The sequence below is a fragment of the Haliotis rufescens genome, unplaced genomic scaffold (assembly GCF_023055435.1).
Source record: "Haliotis rufescens isolate VD_foot unplaced genomic scaffold, xgHalRufe1.0.p SCAF_8, whole genome shotgun sequence".
Taxonomy (NCBI): Eukaryota; Metazoa; Mollusca; class Gastropoda; order Lepetellida; family Haliotidae; genus Haliotis; species Haliotis rufescens.
The window spans coordinates 32024173-32041991 of record NW_025964372.1 but is presented as its reverse complement, the minus strand read 5'-3'; the positions used below and the strand labels follow the sequence as shown (position 1 = coordinate 32041991).

Here is a 17819-nt window from a genome sequence, read left to right as displayed (position 1 = left end):
CCTACCACAGTATAGTCAACAAGCAGTCACTGGATTTTTATAGTCAGTTAACTCCCTTGTCTCGAGAAGATGTTACTGACAAAACATCGGCGGCTTCAGGGTCTCCGTTCCGCTTCGCGGGTGCCGAATTACTTGTTGAAGGCTTGCTAACTAGGTTTTTGACAGGAGTATTTCTTAGCCGTCGGGTTTTTACTAGTTGTCCATGAGTAGGACTACCAGTAGGCTCCTTATGTGTCAAGTATCAGTGGCGTAGGGCTCCCCAGCTAAAAGGCCAATTGTTATTAACAACGTTCCTGACGAGTTGGAATGACAAAAACACTTGCTATATAATTATGTTTTTAGGTCTGTCAGCACCATACCCGTGCTCGTGGGTTTCGCCAAAGTGGGGGATTGCCTAAAAGTCGGGCCGGGCCGGGCCAAGACGGGCCAAAATTGTTTTGGCAAATTACTCCATTATCGGCGACCATACCTACATATCATTGATGCAACACACACATGACATTAATGAACAATCATCAACCAAGAACGTGCACCATTATTAAGTGATTCGGAGTAGATCGCTTGAAAACCAGAAAATGGAGCTGTGTGTAAGCGTCGCTGATCTAGGTAATATGTAAAAGGGCAATCGTTAAACGAAATAGGATTTGAAACGTATCAAATACTTCTAGCTATCGTGATACATAGTCGGCATAGCGTTTACATTTATAGGACAGTACTATATCTAAGTAAATACCACTCAATAATGTCACTGTTCATCGTATTTAAAGCAGACACGTTGGTTCAAGTAGACCTCTTCTCCCAAAACTCTCAACAGTCTCACAAGTGTTCGGTCCGACTTGGCCCGGGCTGTCAAAATGCACTTTAAACACACAGATGTATCATCAAATGTGTTTACATCTATAGAGTAGTATTAAATCTACCTATATACAACTTTCTAATGTCTCAGGGACAGCATTGCAAGGTCACGCGTGATAAAGCTCTATACTACGCATACAGCTAAAGGAGATAATCGCTCAATGCGTAATAGGTAGATGTGTTAGTAAATTTATTGAACCTTATAAAGTCGGTATATTTAATTCAATATCATAGATACAAATATGAAATTTTGGAGTCCGATAGTCACATGTTGTTGTACAAAGGCATTGAAACTGTTCATTGTTACGCCACATAAGGCCACAAGGGTGCGCCCTTGCAATTGGCAGTAATCAGCCTCAATCACAGCCTCAATATACAAAACAGAATAATACATCAAGATGACAGTTTTCATGTAAAGATATGTATTTCTAAGCAAATTAAAAATACATATATCTAGATATTGAACATATCTTTAAGTTGCTTAGAAATACTTAATCGTTACATGGAAACTGCCATCTTGATGTAATATAATGTATTGTAAAATGACAGCTTGTGATCAATTGTTACCAGATGGTGCGTGCGTGCGTGCTTGCGTGCGTGCGTGCGTGCGTGTGTCTGTGTGTGTTTGTGTGTGTGTGTGTGTGTGCGTGCGTGCGTGCGTGCGTGCGTGCGTGCGTGCGTGTGTGTGTGTGTGTTCAGGAAAACAGGATTATCTGAGACAGTTGTAATCTGCCATACCGCTAGAATACGTGCTGCATTTCCGAGCAGCCATTTCCGACAAAGCACGTACTGTGAAAACACACTTCTCCTGAACCTGATTTGGACCACTCAGTATTATTGTCGTGATGGTCAAAAGTCGCCGTCAATTAAAGTTTTAACCACCCGGGCCAAGTCGATCCGACAGGTAGAATGATACGCAGGATGCAAAAGAAGGCACTGCTCGTACAAAACCCAAGTACAGTACAGAAACTGAAGTAAGTTGTGCAGGTTTACCTATCTAGGTTTTTCTGTATGCTTACACATCATCACGTCATACTGTTTTTAATTATTTTTTCTTATTCTAATACTGCTAATGTTTGTCAGTGGCCAGTGATGATATGGGTTTTTTTATGGAATAGTATTTTTCATTTCTATTGATTTCGTATTTGTGAGGGAAACTACACGATCATGGCTTACAAGAGTGTACCGGAAGCAATTTAGGACTGACATGTTACCGGAAGTTAAAAAGACAATATTTTGGTTTTGTTGATGAGCCTCAACAAATGCATGAGTTATCAATAAAACGGTAGGCTATTCACTACCACTAAAAGCTCGGGACAGCTAATTAAGGGCAAATGGTTGATTGATTACGCAACACTTACTTGATTGCAATTACACAAGCTGAGCGTAGGTGTGATTTGGATTAATTTCACACTTAACGTACATATACGGACGCTATGAGGAGGATCGATGAGACACAAGACTTGTAGTTAAGCTAAAACATTTCTCAATTTAAATTCAGTGTGATCGAATAATCAAATTAGCGTATTGTAAGACGATGCCTGAACTGTGAAACCAAACATTAATGGTATCAACTCAAGTTTGGGTGCAGGAAAGTGTTTTTCTTACAAAAACATATTTTTACCCTGTTCCCCATTGTTGGAAAGTGTGTCGTCTGCTACCCCAGCTGGAGCCATCTGGTAACAATTGATCACAAGCTGTCAATATACAATACATTATAATACATCAAGATGGCAGTTTCCATGTAACGATAAAGTATTTCTAAGCAACTTAAAGATATGTACACAATCTAGATATATGTATTTTTAATTTGCTTAGAAATACTTAATCTTTACATGAAAACTGTCATCTTGATGTATTATTCTGTTTTGTATATTGACAGCTGCAGCTGCTGGTGATTGAGCCTGATTGCTGCCAAGGGCACACCCTTCAATGCCTTTGTACAACGACAACATGTGACTATCGGACTCCAAAATTTCATATTTGTATCTATGATATTCAATTAAATAGAACGACTCTATTAGGTTCAATAAATTTACTAACAAATCTACCTATTACGCATTGAGCGATTATCTCCTTTAGCTGTATGCGTAGTATAGAGCTTTATCACGGGTGACCTTGCAATGCTGTCCCTGAGACATTAGAAAGTGGTATATAGGTAGATTTAATACTAATCTCACAGATGTAAACACATTTGATGATACATCTGTGTGTTTAAAGTTGATTTTGACAGCTCAGGTCAGGTCGGAACGAGCACTTCTGACAAAGATTTTCTCAAGAAAATACAGTAAAAGTGTTTGACTTTCACGGATCAGTTTTCTTTCAATGCGATGTACTGTGACATTAGAAAGTTGTATATAGGTAGATATAATACTAGTCTATAGATGTAAACACATTTGATGATACATCTGTGTGTTTAAAGTGCATTTTGACAGCCTGGGCCAAGTCGGACCGAACACTTGTGAGACTGTTGAGAGTATGGGGAGAAGAGGTCTACTTTAACCAACTTGTCTGCTTTAAATACGATGAACAGTGACATTATTGAGTGGTATTTACTTAGATATAGTACTGTCCTATAAATGTAAACGCTATGCCGACTATGTATCACGATAGCTAGAAGTATTTGATACGTTTCAAATCCTATTTCGTTTAACGATTGCCCTTTTACATGTTACCTCGATCAGCGACGCTTACACACAGCTCCACTTTCTGGTTTTCAAGCGATCTACTCCGAATCACTTAATTATGGTGCACGTTCTTGGTTGATGATTGTTCATTAATGTCATGTGTGTGTGTTGCATCAATGATATGTAGGTATGGTCGCCGATGATGGAGTAATTAGCCAATACAACTTTTGCCCGTCTTGGCCCGGCCCGGCCCGGCCCGACTTTTAGGCAATCCCCCACTTTGGTGAAACCCACGAGCACGGGTATGGTGCTGACAGACCTAGAAACATAATAATATAGAAAGTGTTTTTGTCATTCCAACTCGTCAGGAACGTTGTTAATAACAATTGGCCTTTTAGCTTGGGAGCCCTACGCCACTGATACTTGACACATAAGGAGCCTACCCCACGCCAACATTGGTAGTCCAACTCATGGACAACTAGTAAAAACCCGACGGCTAAGAAATACTCCTGTCAAAAACCTAGTTAGCAAGCCTTCAACAAGTAATTCGGCACCCGCGAAGCGGGACGGAGACCCTGGAGCCGCCGATGTGTTGTCAGTAACTTACTATAGCCATCTTCTCGAGACAAGGGAGTTAACTGACTATAAAAATCCAGTGACTGCTTGTTGACTATACTGTAGTAGGTTAAATGGTCATTGTGGTCTCTTTTTTTTCTTTATCTTATTTTACGCAGGCAGGACTTATAGAATAACCCACGAGGTACGAGTGATTACGGAAAATATGTCACGAGTGAAATTAATGTTTTAAGTTCCGAGCTTTAGCGAGGAACTTAAAGCATTAATTTCACGAGTGACATATTTTCCGTAATCACTCGTACCGAGTGGGTTATTCTATTTATTACCCATATTCATATTAAAGACATGTTTCAAGAAAAAAACAATCATGTCGCCGATCAAGAATCAGCTGTTTTGTATCAATCCGCGTGTGAAAAAACACTGTCCACTCATTCCAACCGCATTACTCAATTAACATATTGTTACGCGTGAAAAATATACTTCTGTTAAAAAATTGTAAAGATCACATTATTGCAGTTATATTTCTGTCCGATTCACACAGCGTACACTATCTAGCATTGATAAAGAAGACAGATTTCCAAAAAAGGATCATCAGGTTTTTTAATCAAAGCTTGTTTTGACAAGATCTCGTGACTGACAGACAGCCCCCGTCGTGCATCGGCAGATACATGCATTTCACATTGAGAAGAGGAAACACGGAAAACCTGTCAATTTTTTTATGTGTCATTTGACAAAAATGCCAAAACCTATAACAACAACATAGACGGAATGTACAGAAGTCTTGTTTGTTAGAGAAAAGTTATGAAAAGAAGGTAAACTTTGAAAAGTACGATTGCTGCCACAGTGTCGGAATGAATGACCCGACTTGACCCAGATATGAGACAGCCGAAACCAGGAATGACAAGAGAACCGGCGTTACAGTTTTATCCGGACAAGTTAAATGAACATCGTGTGTGATTTGAGACAAGTGTCACTGATAGGAAACATGTGCATGGGGGATTTCAGGAGGATTTGTCAAACGCGGAGTGGACACAGTCAGATGACGGGAGTTTGTTGATATTTTGATGTGATTCATAATGGTCGAATACCTGTTGATAGACAAACACGGTATCTGGAGACTTGGTGCTAAGCTGTCCGCATTCACGGAGTTCATTTAGTTCAATATCGGACACAGGATCAGCTCGCTGGGGTAAGTTTTCTTTTCCTTGTATTTTGAATTATTTTTGTTTTGATTTCAAAACCTCTCCCGAGTTCAGCAAAGTGCATCGATTTCGCAACCAGATGCTGGTAATCATGTCGCTAAGGTAACTCTCTATGCTACCCTTGATCTCCTTCAAAGCAGACAGTTCGAATTCTGAACTGTCTGATGTGCATGCAGAAATGATAAATTTGCAAATAAGAATGTTTAGTTGCACCTTTCCTGTGTGATTAACCCTCATAGTCATATGGTCCCCGGACGTCAGTCAGCCTGCATACCGCTCGGCGCCGTACTTTGCAGACGTCGCGGTTACGACAAACGTATACATGGTATAAAAAAGTGTCACGTTCTTATTTCTTCACACAACGTAACAAAATTGTACGAAATAGTGTATCTTTCTTATGTCTTTCGGAAAGTCTAAATGTTGTTGCAAAATGAATTTGTTTTTATTCTCATGCCATCGTTGAAAAGGTGAGTAGTCATATTTTTCGTGTTTTTCTTATCTGTATACATTTGTGAACTAAGTTCATGTCAACTTGTCAATTTTAGTCTTTTTCATTGTGTTTTCATTTTCATTGGCAGTTATCGATGTCATCATCGTTCACAAAGGCAAACCTGTCTATACAAAGTCCGGTTTTTGGATTCGGGTGGTCGAAAAATTCATCAAACAGCAAGCACAGACGCAAACCAGGACTTGGTGGTGATGATCTTGGCGCCCTAGAAACAGTTTCTGGCAACATCACAATCTGAATCTATAAAGCTTGGAACTTCAATCTGGCCATATGCAGTTTTGACAACAAAGACATTAAATGTGTTCAGAGGTTGAATTATACGAATAACTTTTCATGTCAGTCAGATCTCCGTCCACTTTAACGAGGTCATTTACTTTGACAGGTCTCAAATGGCCAGCCATGTTTTTTTACAAACGGGGACGTAGTTTTGGTTTTTACTGTAAAATGAAAATCATGTGAAATAAATGAAAAAAATGATAATGTGACATCATGTTGTTGAAACTATGTGTCTTGTCTTAAAATTCTCGAATCAGTGAGATTGTAGCACGTAAAACATCTGAAGGGAAAGGCGTGGATTTGTGAATGAATGGGATGAGAAAAAAATAGTTCCGTTGTCCAATGAAAATTAATCTTTGTTCCACTGACCAATCAGCTTCGAGAATCACTAATTGCACACTGTGCAAATATCAAAAAGTTATTACACTGCATATTTGAGCCCATATGGGTAATAATACTATATATGTTGTCAGCTCATTACCCCTCTAATCACTGGTGCACAACTTTAGGCTCAGAGCACTCCCCCAGCACCAGGGGACTCCCCCAGGCTCAGATCACACTCTCATGCTCAGATCACCCCCTCAGGGTCAGATCACACACCCCCACCCCCCACCCCCAGGCTCAGATTACCCCCCACCCCCCACCCCACCCCGGCTCAGATCACACATCCAGGCTCAGATCACACTCTCCTCAGGCTCGAATCTCTCCCCCAGGCTCAGATCACTCCCCTCAGGCTCAGATCACTCCCCTCAGACTCAGATCACTCCCTCCCCCCGCGGCTCAGATCACTCCCCTCAGGCTCAGGCTCAGGCTCAGATCACTCCCTTAGGCTAAGATCACACTCCCAGGCTCGGATCTCTCCCCTCAGGCTCAGATCACTCCCCTCAGGCTCAGTTGTTGCTGCACCACCATCACACCATCCAGTTGTTTCTACACCACCATCATACCACCATCACACCATGCTATACCACAATCACACCATCATCACACCATCCAGTTGTTGCTGCACCACCATCACACCATCCAGTTGTTTCTACACCACCATCATACCCCCTTCATACCATCCAGTTGTTTCTACACCACCATCACACCACCATCACACCATCCAGTTGTTGCTGCACCACCAACACACCATCCAGTTGTTGCTGCACCACCATCACACCATCCAGTTGTTTCTACACCACCATCATAACCCCTTCATACCATCCAGTTGTTTCTACACCACCATCACACCACCATCACACCATGCTATACCACAATCACACCATCATCACACCATCCAGTTGTTGCTGCACCACCAACACACCATCCAGTTGTTGCTGCACCACCAACACACCATCCAGTTGTTGCTGCACCACCATCACACCATCCAGTTGTTTCTGCATCACAATCACACCATCCAGTTGTTGCTGCACCACCATCACACCATCCAGTTGTTGCTGCACCGACATCACACCACCATCACGCCATCCAGTTGTTGCTGCACCACCATCCAGTTGTTGCTGCACCACCATCCAGTTGTTGCGGCATCACGCAAAATACATCACCAAACTGTATGTGTCCCCCCAAAATGACCTGGATTCAGTTGCCACTGCCCTTCTCTACTAGCATTACAAGAACACAAAGTTTCTCTTAAGATCGACTTCCCAGTTGTTGGGACAATGACTTTTCCGTCATGTAGAAACTGACCGTGCTTGTCAATGTGAACCATACACCATATCTTTATGTTGAATTACCTTATAGTAAAATATGTCACATATCTAGATATAATATGACCATGTGTTATCGTAAAATACGTCACATAACTATATATAATATGACCTTGAGTTATGGCAAAATACATCACATATCTATATGTTATATGACCTTGAGTTATGATAAAGTACGTCACATAACTACATGTATATATTATATGGCCATAGGTTATCATAAAAAAACGCATTGTCACCATCAACTGGGTCTTTCATTATAAACTGTTCAATAATTTATGCAAACTACCTTCAACTTCCCATGAACGCATCCTTGTCTGCCATATAAAAAGTCAGAAGCGTTTGTTAGAGTATAACCAGTGTATAAATAATGCCTGTATGTGCTTCAATGTGATTGACTAAATACGTTGTTGAATGGGATTGAATCCCGGAAACCTTTCGGAATGTTCACTGCGTACGAATATTTGTCTTGTATATTTTCATTATTAGTCGCAAATTTGAAAAAAACGTCCCATTTGGCTTGGCGGAATGGTTACTAGTACCACATTAATTTCATATTAAGCTTGATGAATATTTTAATACTTTAATTGTTTCCACATTATGCGAACAATGGCAGGCGGGTTCTGTTATCACAGAAGCTCATACATAAATTATCAGTGTTTGCAAAATCACGCCCGATCTTTTTACGATTTACGTATCTCTGACGGGTTATGAGTCATAACATAAATCAACTCCCCATGTGTTCACATGCAGGGATAAATCACCTGTTGCTTGTTGGCAATGTAAACACACGGCACTGGCACCAGCAGGTAGATTGACAGGAGGATTGCAGAGCACTGACGACTCACTGACAGTCGGGCACTGTAGACGTGGCTCAGTGTAAGGTAACTGGATTAACTTAAGAACTGCGTTTACCAGGAAATGAGAAGACACCAAACACAGGTAGGATCGCTTTGAATTTAGAGAGAGCGTTGAATGGATATGCTTAATGACTGCACGAAACGTGTTTAAGAAGTTTGTTTTTCCAAAGGGAGTGTGAGGAAAATACACGAATTTTCACACTAATGTGTATTGTATTGCCACACCAATGGGACTGCAGTACGTCAGCAATGGGACTATATCACAACATTCAAAGCCTTACAAAAGTTTAAAGCCGTGTTTCGGTATAGACATGTTTATTTGTTTGTTGTTTAACGCCACACTCAGCTATATGACGTCGGTCTGTAAATAATCGAGTCTGGATCATGAGCACCAATCTACACAAATGGGACCCGCTAATGGGAATGACATGGATCACACAGTCGATATTTAGCTTAAGCTTAGTTTGCTCAAGACCTATTCTAACCTTTGTCTTCACGGGTCGTATAGACATTCGGAGGACATTTTCAAATTTGACGCATCAATCACAAAAATGATGTAATTCTTTTTGTTTCACTTGTACCATATGTTCCCGTATTTTTCTCTGGTTTACGATTGACTTGCCACGTGTGTTAAACGTTTAAGACCTGCATCTCTGAGGGGTGTCATTTTCATTATATTCACAGAACTAATACGACCTGCATCTCTTGGGGCTCTCCTCCCACACCGAGCTGTCTGAAATGCCGTGATGTGACAAAAATGCTGTTCAAAACGTCGTTATGGTTTTTTGATAGTGCGTTGTACCACCAAATCCTTATCTGAAAGATGAACCATAATCCTGAGTCCGATCAAGGAAGGCAATTTCATTATATTCACAGAATTAAATACCCGTCTGGATTCTCAACAATCCAAGGATTTACTTGACTTCTCGTTTGAATTGTGTCAAAACATTTGATTTTTGAACTTTCTACACTACTATTTCTTACGACAAACTTAAATTTGGATAGAGGACCTTTAGACACTGAAGTAGGCAACCCAATGTGTACCACCACCTATACTCCCTCCTTGCTGATCTCTTTTTATGCATATGAATCGATTCTGATTGGTCAATCAAAACTTGTCAAATCACAATAAACACCCTCTGATTAAAACAGCCGATTTGACGGCCGCGTCACAGCGGAAGCTAATATTCATAGAATAGTCCTTTTTTCTGTCATTGTCGTAAGGAATATTTACATAATTTTATCTACAATTACAGGTTACAAAATGCACAGATGCGGTTACTACAATATTCAAAGGCTGTGTGGCATAACATTTCGTGCAGAAAACACGATAGAAATCTACAAAGATAATGTCATGTTTGTTTTGGGGACAACAGAGAGCTTTGGAAGATGGTGGCGACATTTTACTGATGTTGAGGCCTACCGCACACCTCGATCAGCCTCAAACATTTTCCTTGTGGGTTTGGGTAAGGGTATTCATCTAATCACACGTCGCTTCTCGAGCATCATTTGACCCCGGAAGTAAGTTTGACAAATCCGCAAAGCGCGAAATCTACAGGTAACAGTATGTTTATCTCCTAAATAAATACTATTCAAAACTAGATAATTAAATTTTTGTTGTGTTCATTGAAATTCCTGTATTCTGATTAGCTGAATTGGTCACCTGTTATAATGAATCGATAAACCCATGTGCAAACTGTATGAATCCATCGAGGCGCACTACTTGTATTACTGCGGAATGTCGGGGAACCCTAATATTACAGTCGAGGGAATTCCCCTTCTGCTTATGTGTATCGTCATGCACAGGACATTTAGCGACTTTGATGCATATTCATTGTCCAAACTACCATTTGAAACCGAAGGCCGAGAATGAATGAAACTGCAAACGTGCAGGCTCGCTCGCCTGTTTTTTCCCGCTCGCGAGTGGGTTCAACTTTCATGTCTTCGGGTTTCATTTCTAACTAGCATTTTTCCAACTTTGTTTTACCGTAATCAGGGAAGTAATGTTTGAATCTGGCGATAACTGACCATGTAATTTGAAACAGCCGACTTCTCCCGGACATATTTCTTCCGGTTTGTTATAGTCTGACTGTTGCAGTTCTTTTCGCCTCTTGCCTTAATTGGCAGGTCCAATGAACATTGTTTTGATCCTACTCTCCGTTAATTGGCTACTGACTGTGTAGGCGTGTCAAGTTATGTGCATTTATTAAACGATCACCTGATTCATGTCACGCCACAGTTTGTATTCCTACACCTGGAATGTTTATCAATCTCGTCATTTTTGCCTGTTTTGATACATACAACAGTTTTTGGTTTAACTATTGTAGCTGAAACATGTTTTACGTTGTCGAATTTAATTATAGGCATTGACTGTGTATTATTTTCCTGGTCATTGAGTTATGAATCGAAAAACCGATCTGCAAACTTTTGTAAGAATCCGCTACGTATATATGTGGTAGATATTTACATAACTCACATCAAAACGCAGGCCATAAACTAATAATGGGGCCTTTACACAGGATGGCGACGTTTGTGTCTCCCGTGTGCGACCATAAAATTTGCAAGGTTGTTGTTGGAGGCTCAAAGGAGGCAGAATGGTTGCCTAGGTCGTTCCAATGTAGTACACAGGAGGTTCAGGCATCGCCATGAACGCCATGGTCGCCGGCAATTTTTAAACATGTTCAAAACAGTCGCACAAAGGTCGCCGACGAGGTTGGTTGCTCCTTTTAATTTTCTCCAATACAGGAAAGTAAACACATGCGTGTATGCAAACGAATCGAGTTAACAGTCTGGTTACTATCGCGGGGTATTCAGTACTATCTCGGTTCTTATTTCAGTTAAAGTTTAATGGGAAAAAATCCTTATTGTGAAAAGAGAATTATGAATGCAATTCCTGCATATTTCTAGTTCTCGTGAAAGAACGATGACGATGCTACACTGGACAAGTATAAGGTCTTGGATCCGAGGGGCGTGTACTTTCACACTGAAAAGGTGCAAGGTATGTTTCTGCTTGTCGAATGAAGTGAGCGAATGCAGGAAATGGGTTGTTGCCTGCATTGACTGTCTGTTTAAGGTGGTAGCTCGGAGCACGCCTGTCGTTGATGTTTACCCTTTTCGTGAGCACCGGGTGTTTCACTTATCCATTCATATAATCTTCTCCACTATTTTGCCTTTTAACACCAGTGGAATCTGTTTCGACAGACAATTGAGATTTTATTTTTTTCATGCCCTTTCATGGAAATTGTGTGAGTGTGAGTGGCATGTGCTACCGGAGGGGAAGGACATGCTTACCCTTTTCGCGAACACCTGGGGTCATCACTGATTTTCAGTGATCCATTCATATAATTTTCACCGCTAATTTGCCTTTTAGGCCCAATAGAATCTTTTTCGCTGGCTATTCTGTGCGTTGACAGATTATATTCACTGCCATTCCGATTTCATATAATTCAATTGTATTTTATAAATTCAATTAGTTCACTATCACTTTTTTCCGTTACTTTGGATTCTTTAAGGGGCCACTATTGACATGATCAGGTAGAAAGAGAAATGTACTCTGCTATTACCTTGAACAACTGAGTGAGTGAGTATGGTTTTACTCCGCTTCACACGTTGTACCCCTGTGGGGAGTCAAACCCGTCCATCGATATGACAACCGAACGCAATAATCACCAGGGTACCCCAATGTCCCTTACCGGAAGTAGTTATATGTTCCAAGGTCAGCAATAAACCGTTGCTTGCAATTATTTGTATCTAACTGCTCACAAATTACACCCCACACCCCCTTTCTGCGCACAGCTACATGACGATGTCATTGGTTGGGACCTCAAAGCGTCTCTTAGTCTATTTAGTGAAATTGTGTTCAGACCAATACATAACAAATAAACTTATCAATTTACAGATTCGCCATTGCTTCTACGGATTAGTGCTCACATGTACGATCATGGTGGGACTTTTCGCCCTTTCAAGGGAGCTGATGACGTCGAAATCTGAGACAAAGAACATAGTTCTTCCTGCACGTGCACTTAACTACTCATCGAGGTCACATCCCCGAGACAATGTCCTTGAGAACCCAAAGATAATTTTGTTGTATGCCAAGACAATGTATCAACCGGTCATGGACGAGTTATCTACGCTTCGTGGTTGCCCGGAAGTGAACTGTCGCATGACTACAAATCAGGCGTATTTACAAAGAAGCAGTGCCGTGATGTTTGCTGCGATTTTCCTGAAGTTGAAAACTCCACCACAGCGGTACAAAGACCAAGTTTGGATTCTACATAACCACGAATCACCACGGATGGGTTGGGTTGGAAAAAGAAGTATTTGGCTACAGAGTTGGAAGAATGTGTTTAACTGGACAATTGATTACAGAAACGATAGTGATATTCCTGCTCCTTATGGTGTTTTACAAGCTAGAAATCACACCATAGATAAAGATTATTCTGCGATTTTCAAACAAAAAAAGGGCACAATTGCATGGATGGTAAGTCATTGTAGAACAAAAAGCAAAAGAATGGACTATGTTAAGGAGCTGAAGAAGTACGTCCAAGTCGACGTATATGGTGCTTGTGGAAACCATACATGCCCAAGGAGTGATGGCCCGGCATGTTTAGAGATGTTAAGCTCAAAGTATAAATTTTATCTGTCTTTTGAAAATGCATTTTGTCAAGATTATGTAACAGAAAAATTCTTTCTATATTACGGACTCAACTTCATTTTGATAACTCGTGGGGGTGCTGATTATACTAAACATGCTGAAAACAATACTTACATAAATGCAATGGATTTTAAATCTGCTGAACAATTAGCCGTTTTTATCAAACAACTTGCCAACAATGAAACCAAATACACGGCATATTTGAAGAGAAAGGATAAATACAAACCTGTATATGAAGAATACTTACATAAGAAAAATAATGTCAATTTTCGGTGGTCGTATAGACTAGAGGCCCAGGCGATGTGTGAAGCATGCAGAAGACTGTGGCATGTTGACAAATACAGGAAACACTATGATGACATAACAGCATGGTTTGACAAAGGCATTTGCTACGAAACACCGCTAATGTCACTCATTAAAAACTGAGAAGTATATGTACCTTGATAAGTTTAGATTGTCAGGAAATCTTCATTTTTTGCATAGTTTTAGAGGTACAAGAAATGAGTATAGAGAGGTTTGTCGTTCTAAATCATCCGTCTATGTAAATACACTTGCTGTAGATATTGTCAACTCTAGTAAGCAAAATCCCAAAGCCTTTTGGTCTTATGTAAAGTCCATTCTTAGAAATCCCAGTAATAAACGCCAAGGCGATATAAGAGGTGAGGTGAAATTGGGTTTAACGTCGCGTCCAAGATTATTGCACTTATATAGCGACGTGCATGCACGTGTATGTGTGTGTGTGGCTGCTTGTACTAGTCCGGACTGATGCCGATTTATAGTGCTAGCTCACTGAGATACCATGCCGCAGTTTAACATGAATACCCCACTCAGACACAGTATACTGACTCCGAGCCGACCAGTCCTTGTTTTAGCCCCTTAATGCCGAGCGCCAGACAGGGTAACAACAAGTACAATCTTTTAACGTCTTTTTGTATGACGCGGCCCGGGATCGAACCCTGGACCTTCCGCTCTCCGGGCGGACGCTCTACCACAAGACCACGGAGGCGGTCGCGATATAAGAAGTAAAGCATGGATTGAATACTTTACTCAGGTGCTCAATATTCATGACAATGTTACAGATACAGAATTCATGTCTTTTGTCAGTAGTTATATTGATGATATAGATAATTTGGAGATTGATGAGGGTATAAATGACATGATAAACCAGCCCATAACTGAAGAGGAGATCGTCTTTGCTATTTCATCTTTAAAAAATAATAAAGCACCTGGCCCTGACGGCATTCTCCCTGAGGTCTACAAATGCGATAGGAGTATTTTGTTACCTTACCTTAAGATTTTTTTCAATTTCATATTTACGAAAGGGACATATCCCTCCACAGTGGTCAAAGAGTATTATATTTCCTTTACATAAGAAAGGAAGTACAAGTGATGTTTATAATTAAAGAGGCATTTCTTTGATGGACATATGTGGGAAAATATTTACTTTTATGCTTAACAAAAGACTTAACGATCTTGTATGTTTTTATGACAAATTACCAGAGTGTCAGGCGGGTTTTTAACTTAGTGGAGTTAGACAAGGTTGCGTTTTGAGTCCTCTTTTATTTTCTATGTTTATCAATCAATTGGAAGACTCATTACAGACGTATGGTGGTAGAGGTATATTTATCGGAGAAGATTTCAATGCTCTGTTTTAATTGTTGTATGCTGATGATCTATGTATATTTGATGACTCGGTTATTGGTTTGCAAAGAAAAATTAATGTTTTATCTTCTTTTTGTAAAAAATGGGGTATGAAACTTTGATAAAACTGAAATATTAGTTTTCCGAAATGGTGAAAAACTTTAAAATGTTGAAAATTGGTTTTAGGATTATGTACATATAAAGATAGGAACATATTATAGTTATTTACGTGTTGTATTTTCAAACCGATTATCATGGTCAAAATGTGTGCAAACATTAGTCTAGAAAGCTAATAAAGCTCTTATTCCCATTAAGCAATTACACATTAAACCTCACCTCCCTTCCTTTACCAATATTGTTTCAAATGTTTGATACGCAAATAAAACCAATATTAATTTACTGTTCAGTAAACTGGGGAACCCATAATTGGAATATTTTAGAAGCCATACAAACTAAATTTTGTAAATATTTACTTGGTGTCGGGAAATCTTGTACAAATGTTGCTATTTTGTGTGAATGTGGACACTATAAATTGTATTGTGAGACTTATGTACATTGTTTGAAATATTGGTGTAAACTAACCATATGTCAAATGAAAGATATCCTAGACAATGTTATAACATGATATATAGATTAGATCAAGTAGGACGAGTTACATGGGCTACTAACATTAAGAATATTTTGTATTTATATCGTTTTGGTTTTGTATGGGAAAATCAATCTGTTGGTCACACTGATTTATTTATATGTGAGTTTTCACAAAGAGTTAAAGATTGTTATATACAAACATGGCATTCACAAGTTAATGATTATAAACATCTAGAATTTTATTCCTTCACTCAAAACAGCATTTGTTATTGAACCGTATATTTTAAAAATCACTTGTAAAGAACTAAGAAGAATGTTATCACTATTAAGAATTGGAGAATTAAATATCATGGTGAATATTGGAAGAAAAAGTAATATTGATTTTAATTTCGATTTTGTCCTTTTTGTAAGAACATCATTGAAACTCAATTACATTTTATGCTATCATGCCCATTATATGATGATATCAGACAGAAACACATTCCAAATATATATTGTAAATCTCAGTTATTTAAGCATATAGGCTCAGGCAAACTCACTGATTTACTTCAATGCTGTAAATGTATTAAAGAGGCTATTGTATTCAATCATCCCATTTGTAATACTTGTTTAATGTTGCACCAATATGTATATCCTATATGTCAATATTTATTTGTACATGGGCCTGTGGCCTTTATACTGAATAAAGAAATTGAAATTGACCGCTAACAGTTTAATATTTGGAACTTCTAATCAAAAATTGCAAATTGATACTAAAAACCTATGTAAGTTACCTACGTGTACAATGTTGTATCCTTTATCTCATTTAAAGGAGGTTAAACATTCCAGTAAAGACATAAGATGATATGAAGAGACTTCTTTGTGATTTTGAAATGGTGATAACGCCATAGTCATATAACCATACCCTTCTCCGTTGCTGATTAGTGAGTGAGTGAGTTGGGTTTGACGCCGCTTTTAACATTATATATAACACTGAATATTTCAGGAATAGACAAAATGGTGATAAATGGTCGATAAAGTACTGCAGTAGAAGGGCTGTCTGTCATTTCTAAATATCTTTTAAACTTTACTATGAAGAATGCATCATTTCGTACGCAACATAAGAAAACCCATTCCTTCTGAAAATGATATTTGTTCTGACCAAATAATCTCCAACATTGAGCATTGCGTGCCTTGACATACAGTATAATGTAACACTAAAATAAACATGGACTCGTGCTCAGAGCTTTGTGTTGACAGTGCGCGAAAATTAGACCCTCCATCGAATATCGACCATGTTATAAAATCAGTGATGCTTATAATAGATCCATCGCTGGTATTTTTAAGGTTAGACATGTTAGATGGAGGGCAATCTTCAGACAACTGCACGCAATGTTGTTTCATGCGATTTACCATATATTCTTCCGTGGAAATTTGTGTTTTCGCGTACTTTTCAAAAAGTCAAATCTGCCGCCATTTTGTGGTTCTCTTAAAATTGGGATGAGTTTGCAACCGAAATAGGATTTATCAGAGGGAAGTGAAGGATTCTTTGGTGTTTATGGTGTAGAACTGTCCAAAATAAGCTAGATTAATGTCAAGATCCTATTGAATGAAACATTTAATTATTATTGTCTCTATCAAATGAAGCACTTTGAAGGACATTCCATGTTTGATGCCATAACTCTACACGAAAGTGTCAAATGTGAGAGGAAAGCCCGAAGTGATCAGTCCTCGGACGTTTACCACTTTGGGGGATTGCCTAAAAGTCGGGCCAAGAAAAGTCGGGCCGGGCCAGCGGGTAATACTAAAAATGGATTGCAAAATAATAAAACGAAACGTGCATATCTGGGCAGATCGCAAATGTCCACAAACGTATAGTTTTGCTCATTTAATTGAGTTTGAATCAAAATGCATCTTCAACAATGTAATAAACTGATAATTATGACTACATACCGTGAGTCCTCGTAGAAAAGTCAATGTCTTGACTGTGTGTTTTCTTTGATGGGAAAGTTTCTCACCGACCTTAGCGTGTAGGGGTGTGGGTGCATCCCCTATTGGCTTACGTCCCTTTTGGCCTACGTCCCATATGGCCTAAAGAAACAGAAATGACCTTTCCCATTTGGCCTACCACAGATTATTTTAAACAACCTACACCCCTATTGAAAAACGGTTTGGTTTGAGCTTAATTAGCTCTTGTTATTTCACACAGGCTTCTTCTGTGAAGTTGATTAATGTAACTATCTCACAATTAATTAATCCTTTTCTTATGTTCATAAGGATTGTCATCATAAGGACGTCCCTTTGCTATTGACACGAAGTAAACAAGCAGAGTTGATTTTTTTTT

General features: G+C 39.3%; 2 protein-coding genes across 3 annotated transcripts in view; one reads left to right on the top strand and one right to left on the bottom strand.

Annotated features, from left to right (window-relative positions):
• Positions 1 to 16978, bottom strand: part of LOC124115983 — a 44748-nt gene extending 27770 nt beyond the window's left edge. Inside the window, exon 1 of one of the 2 annotated variants that reach the window (XM_048389439.1) lies at positions 16889 to 16978. The gene's annotated coding sequence lies outside the window, so the exon portion shown is untranslated. The remainder of the gene's footprint in view (positions 1 to 16888) is intronic. The other variant, XM_048389440.1, reaches the window with a different exon arrangement.
• LOC125376911 (glycoprotein 3-alpha-L-fucosyltransferase A-like) lies at positions 12536 to 13987 on the top strand. The gene has a single exon (XM_048389438.1). It carries the CDS (start codon positions 12554 to 12556, stop codon positions 13691 to 13693), a length of 1140 nt encoding a protein of 379 aa, XP_048245395.1. The 5' UTR covers positions 12536 to 12553; the 3' UTR covers positions 13694 to 13987.
• Positions 16979 to 17819: the final 841 nt, after the last annotated feature.

Excerpts from the sequence above, each read along its gene's own strand:
- LOC125376911 (XM_048389438.1), top strand. The coding sequence starts at position 12,554 with ATGGTGGGACTTTTCGCCCTTTCAAGGGAGCTGATGACGTCGAAATCT.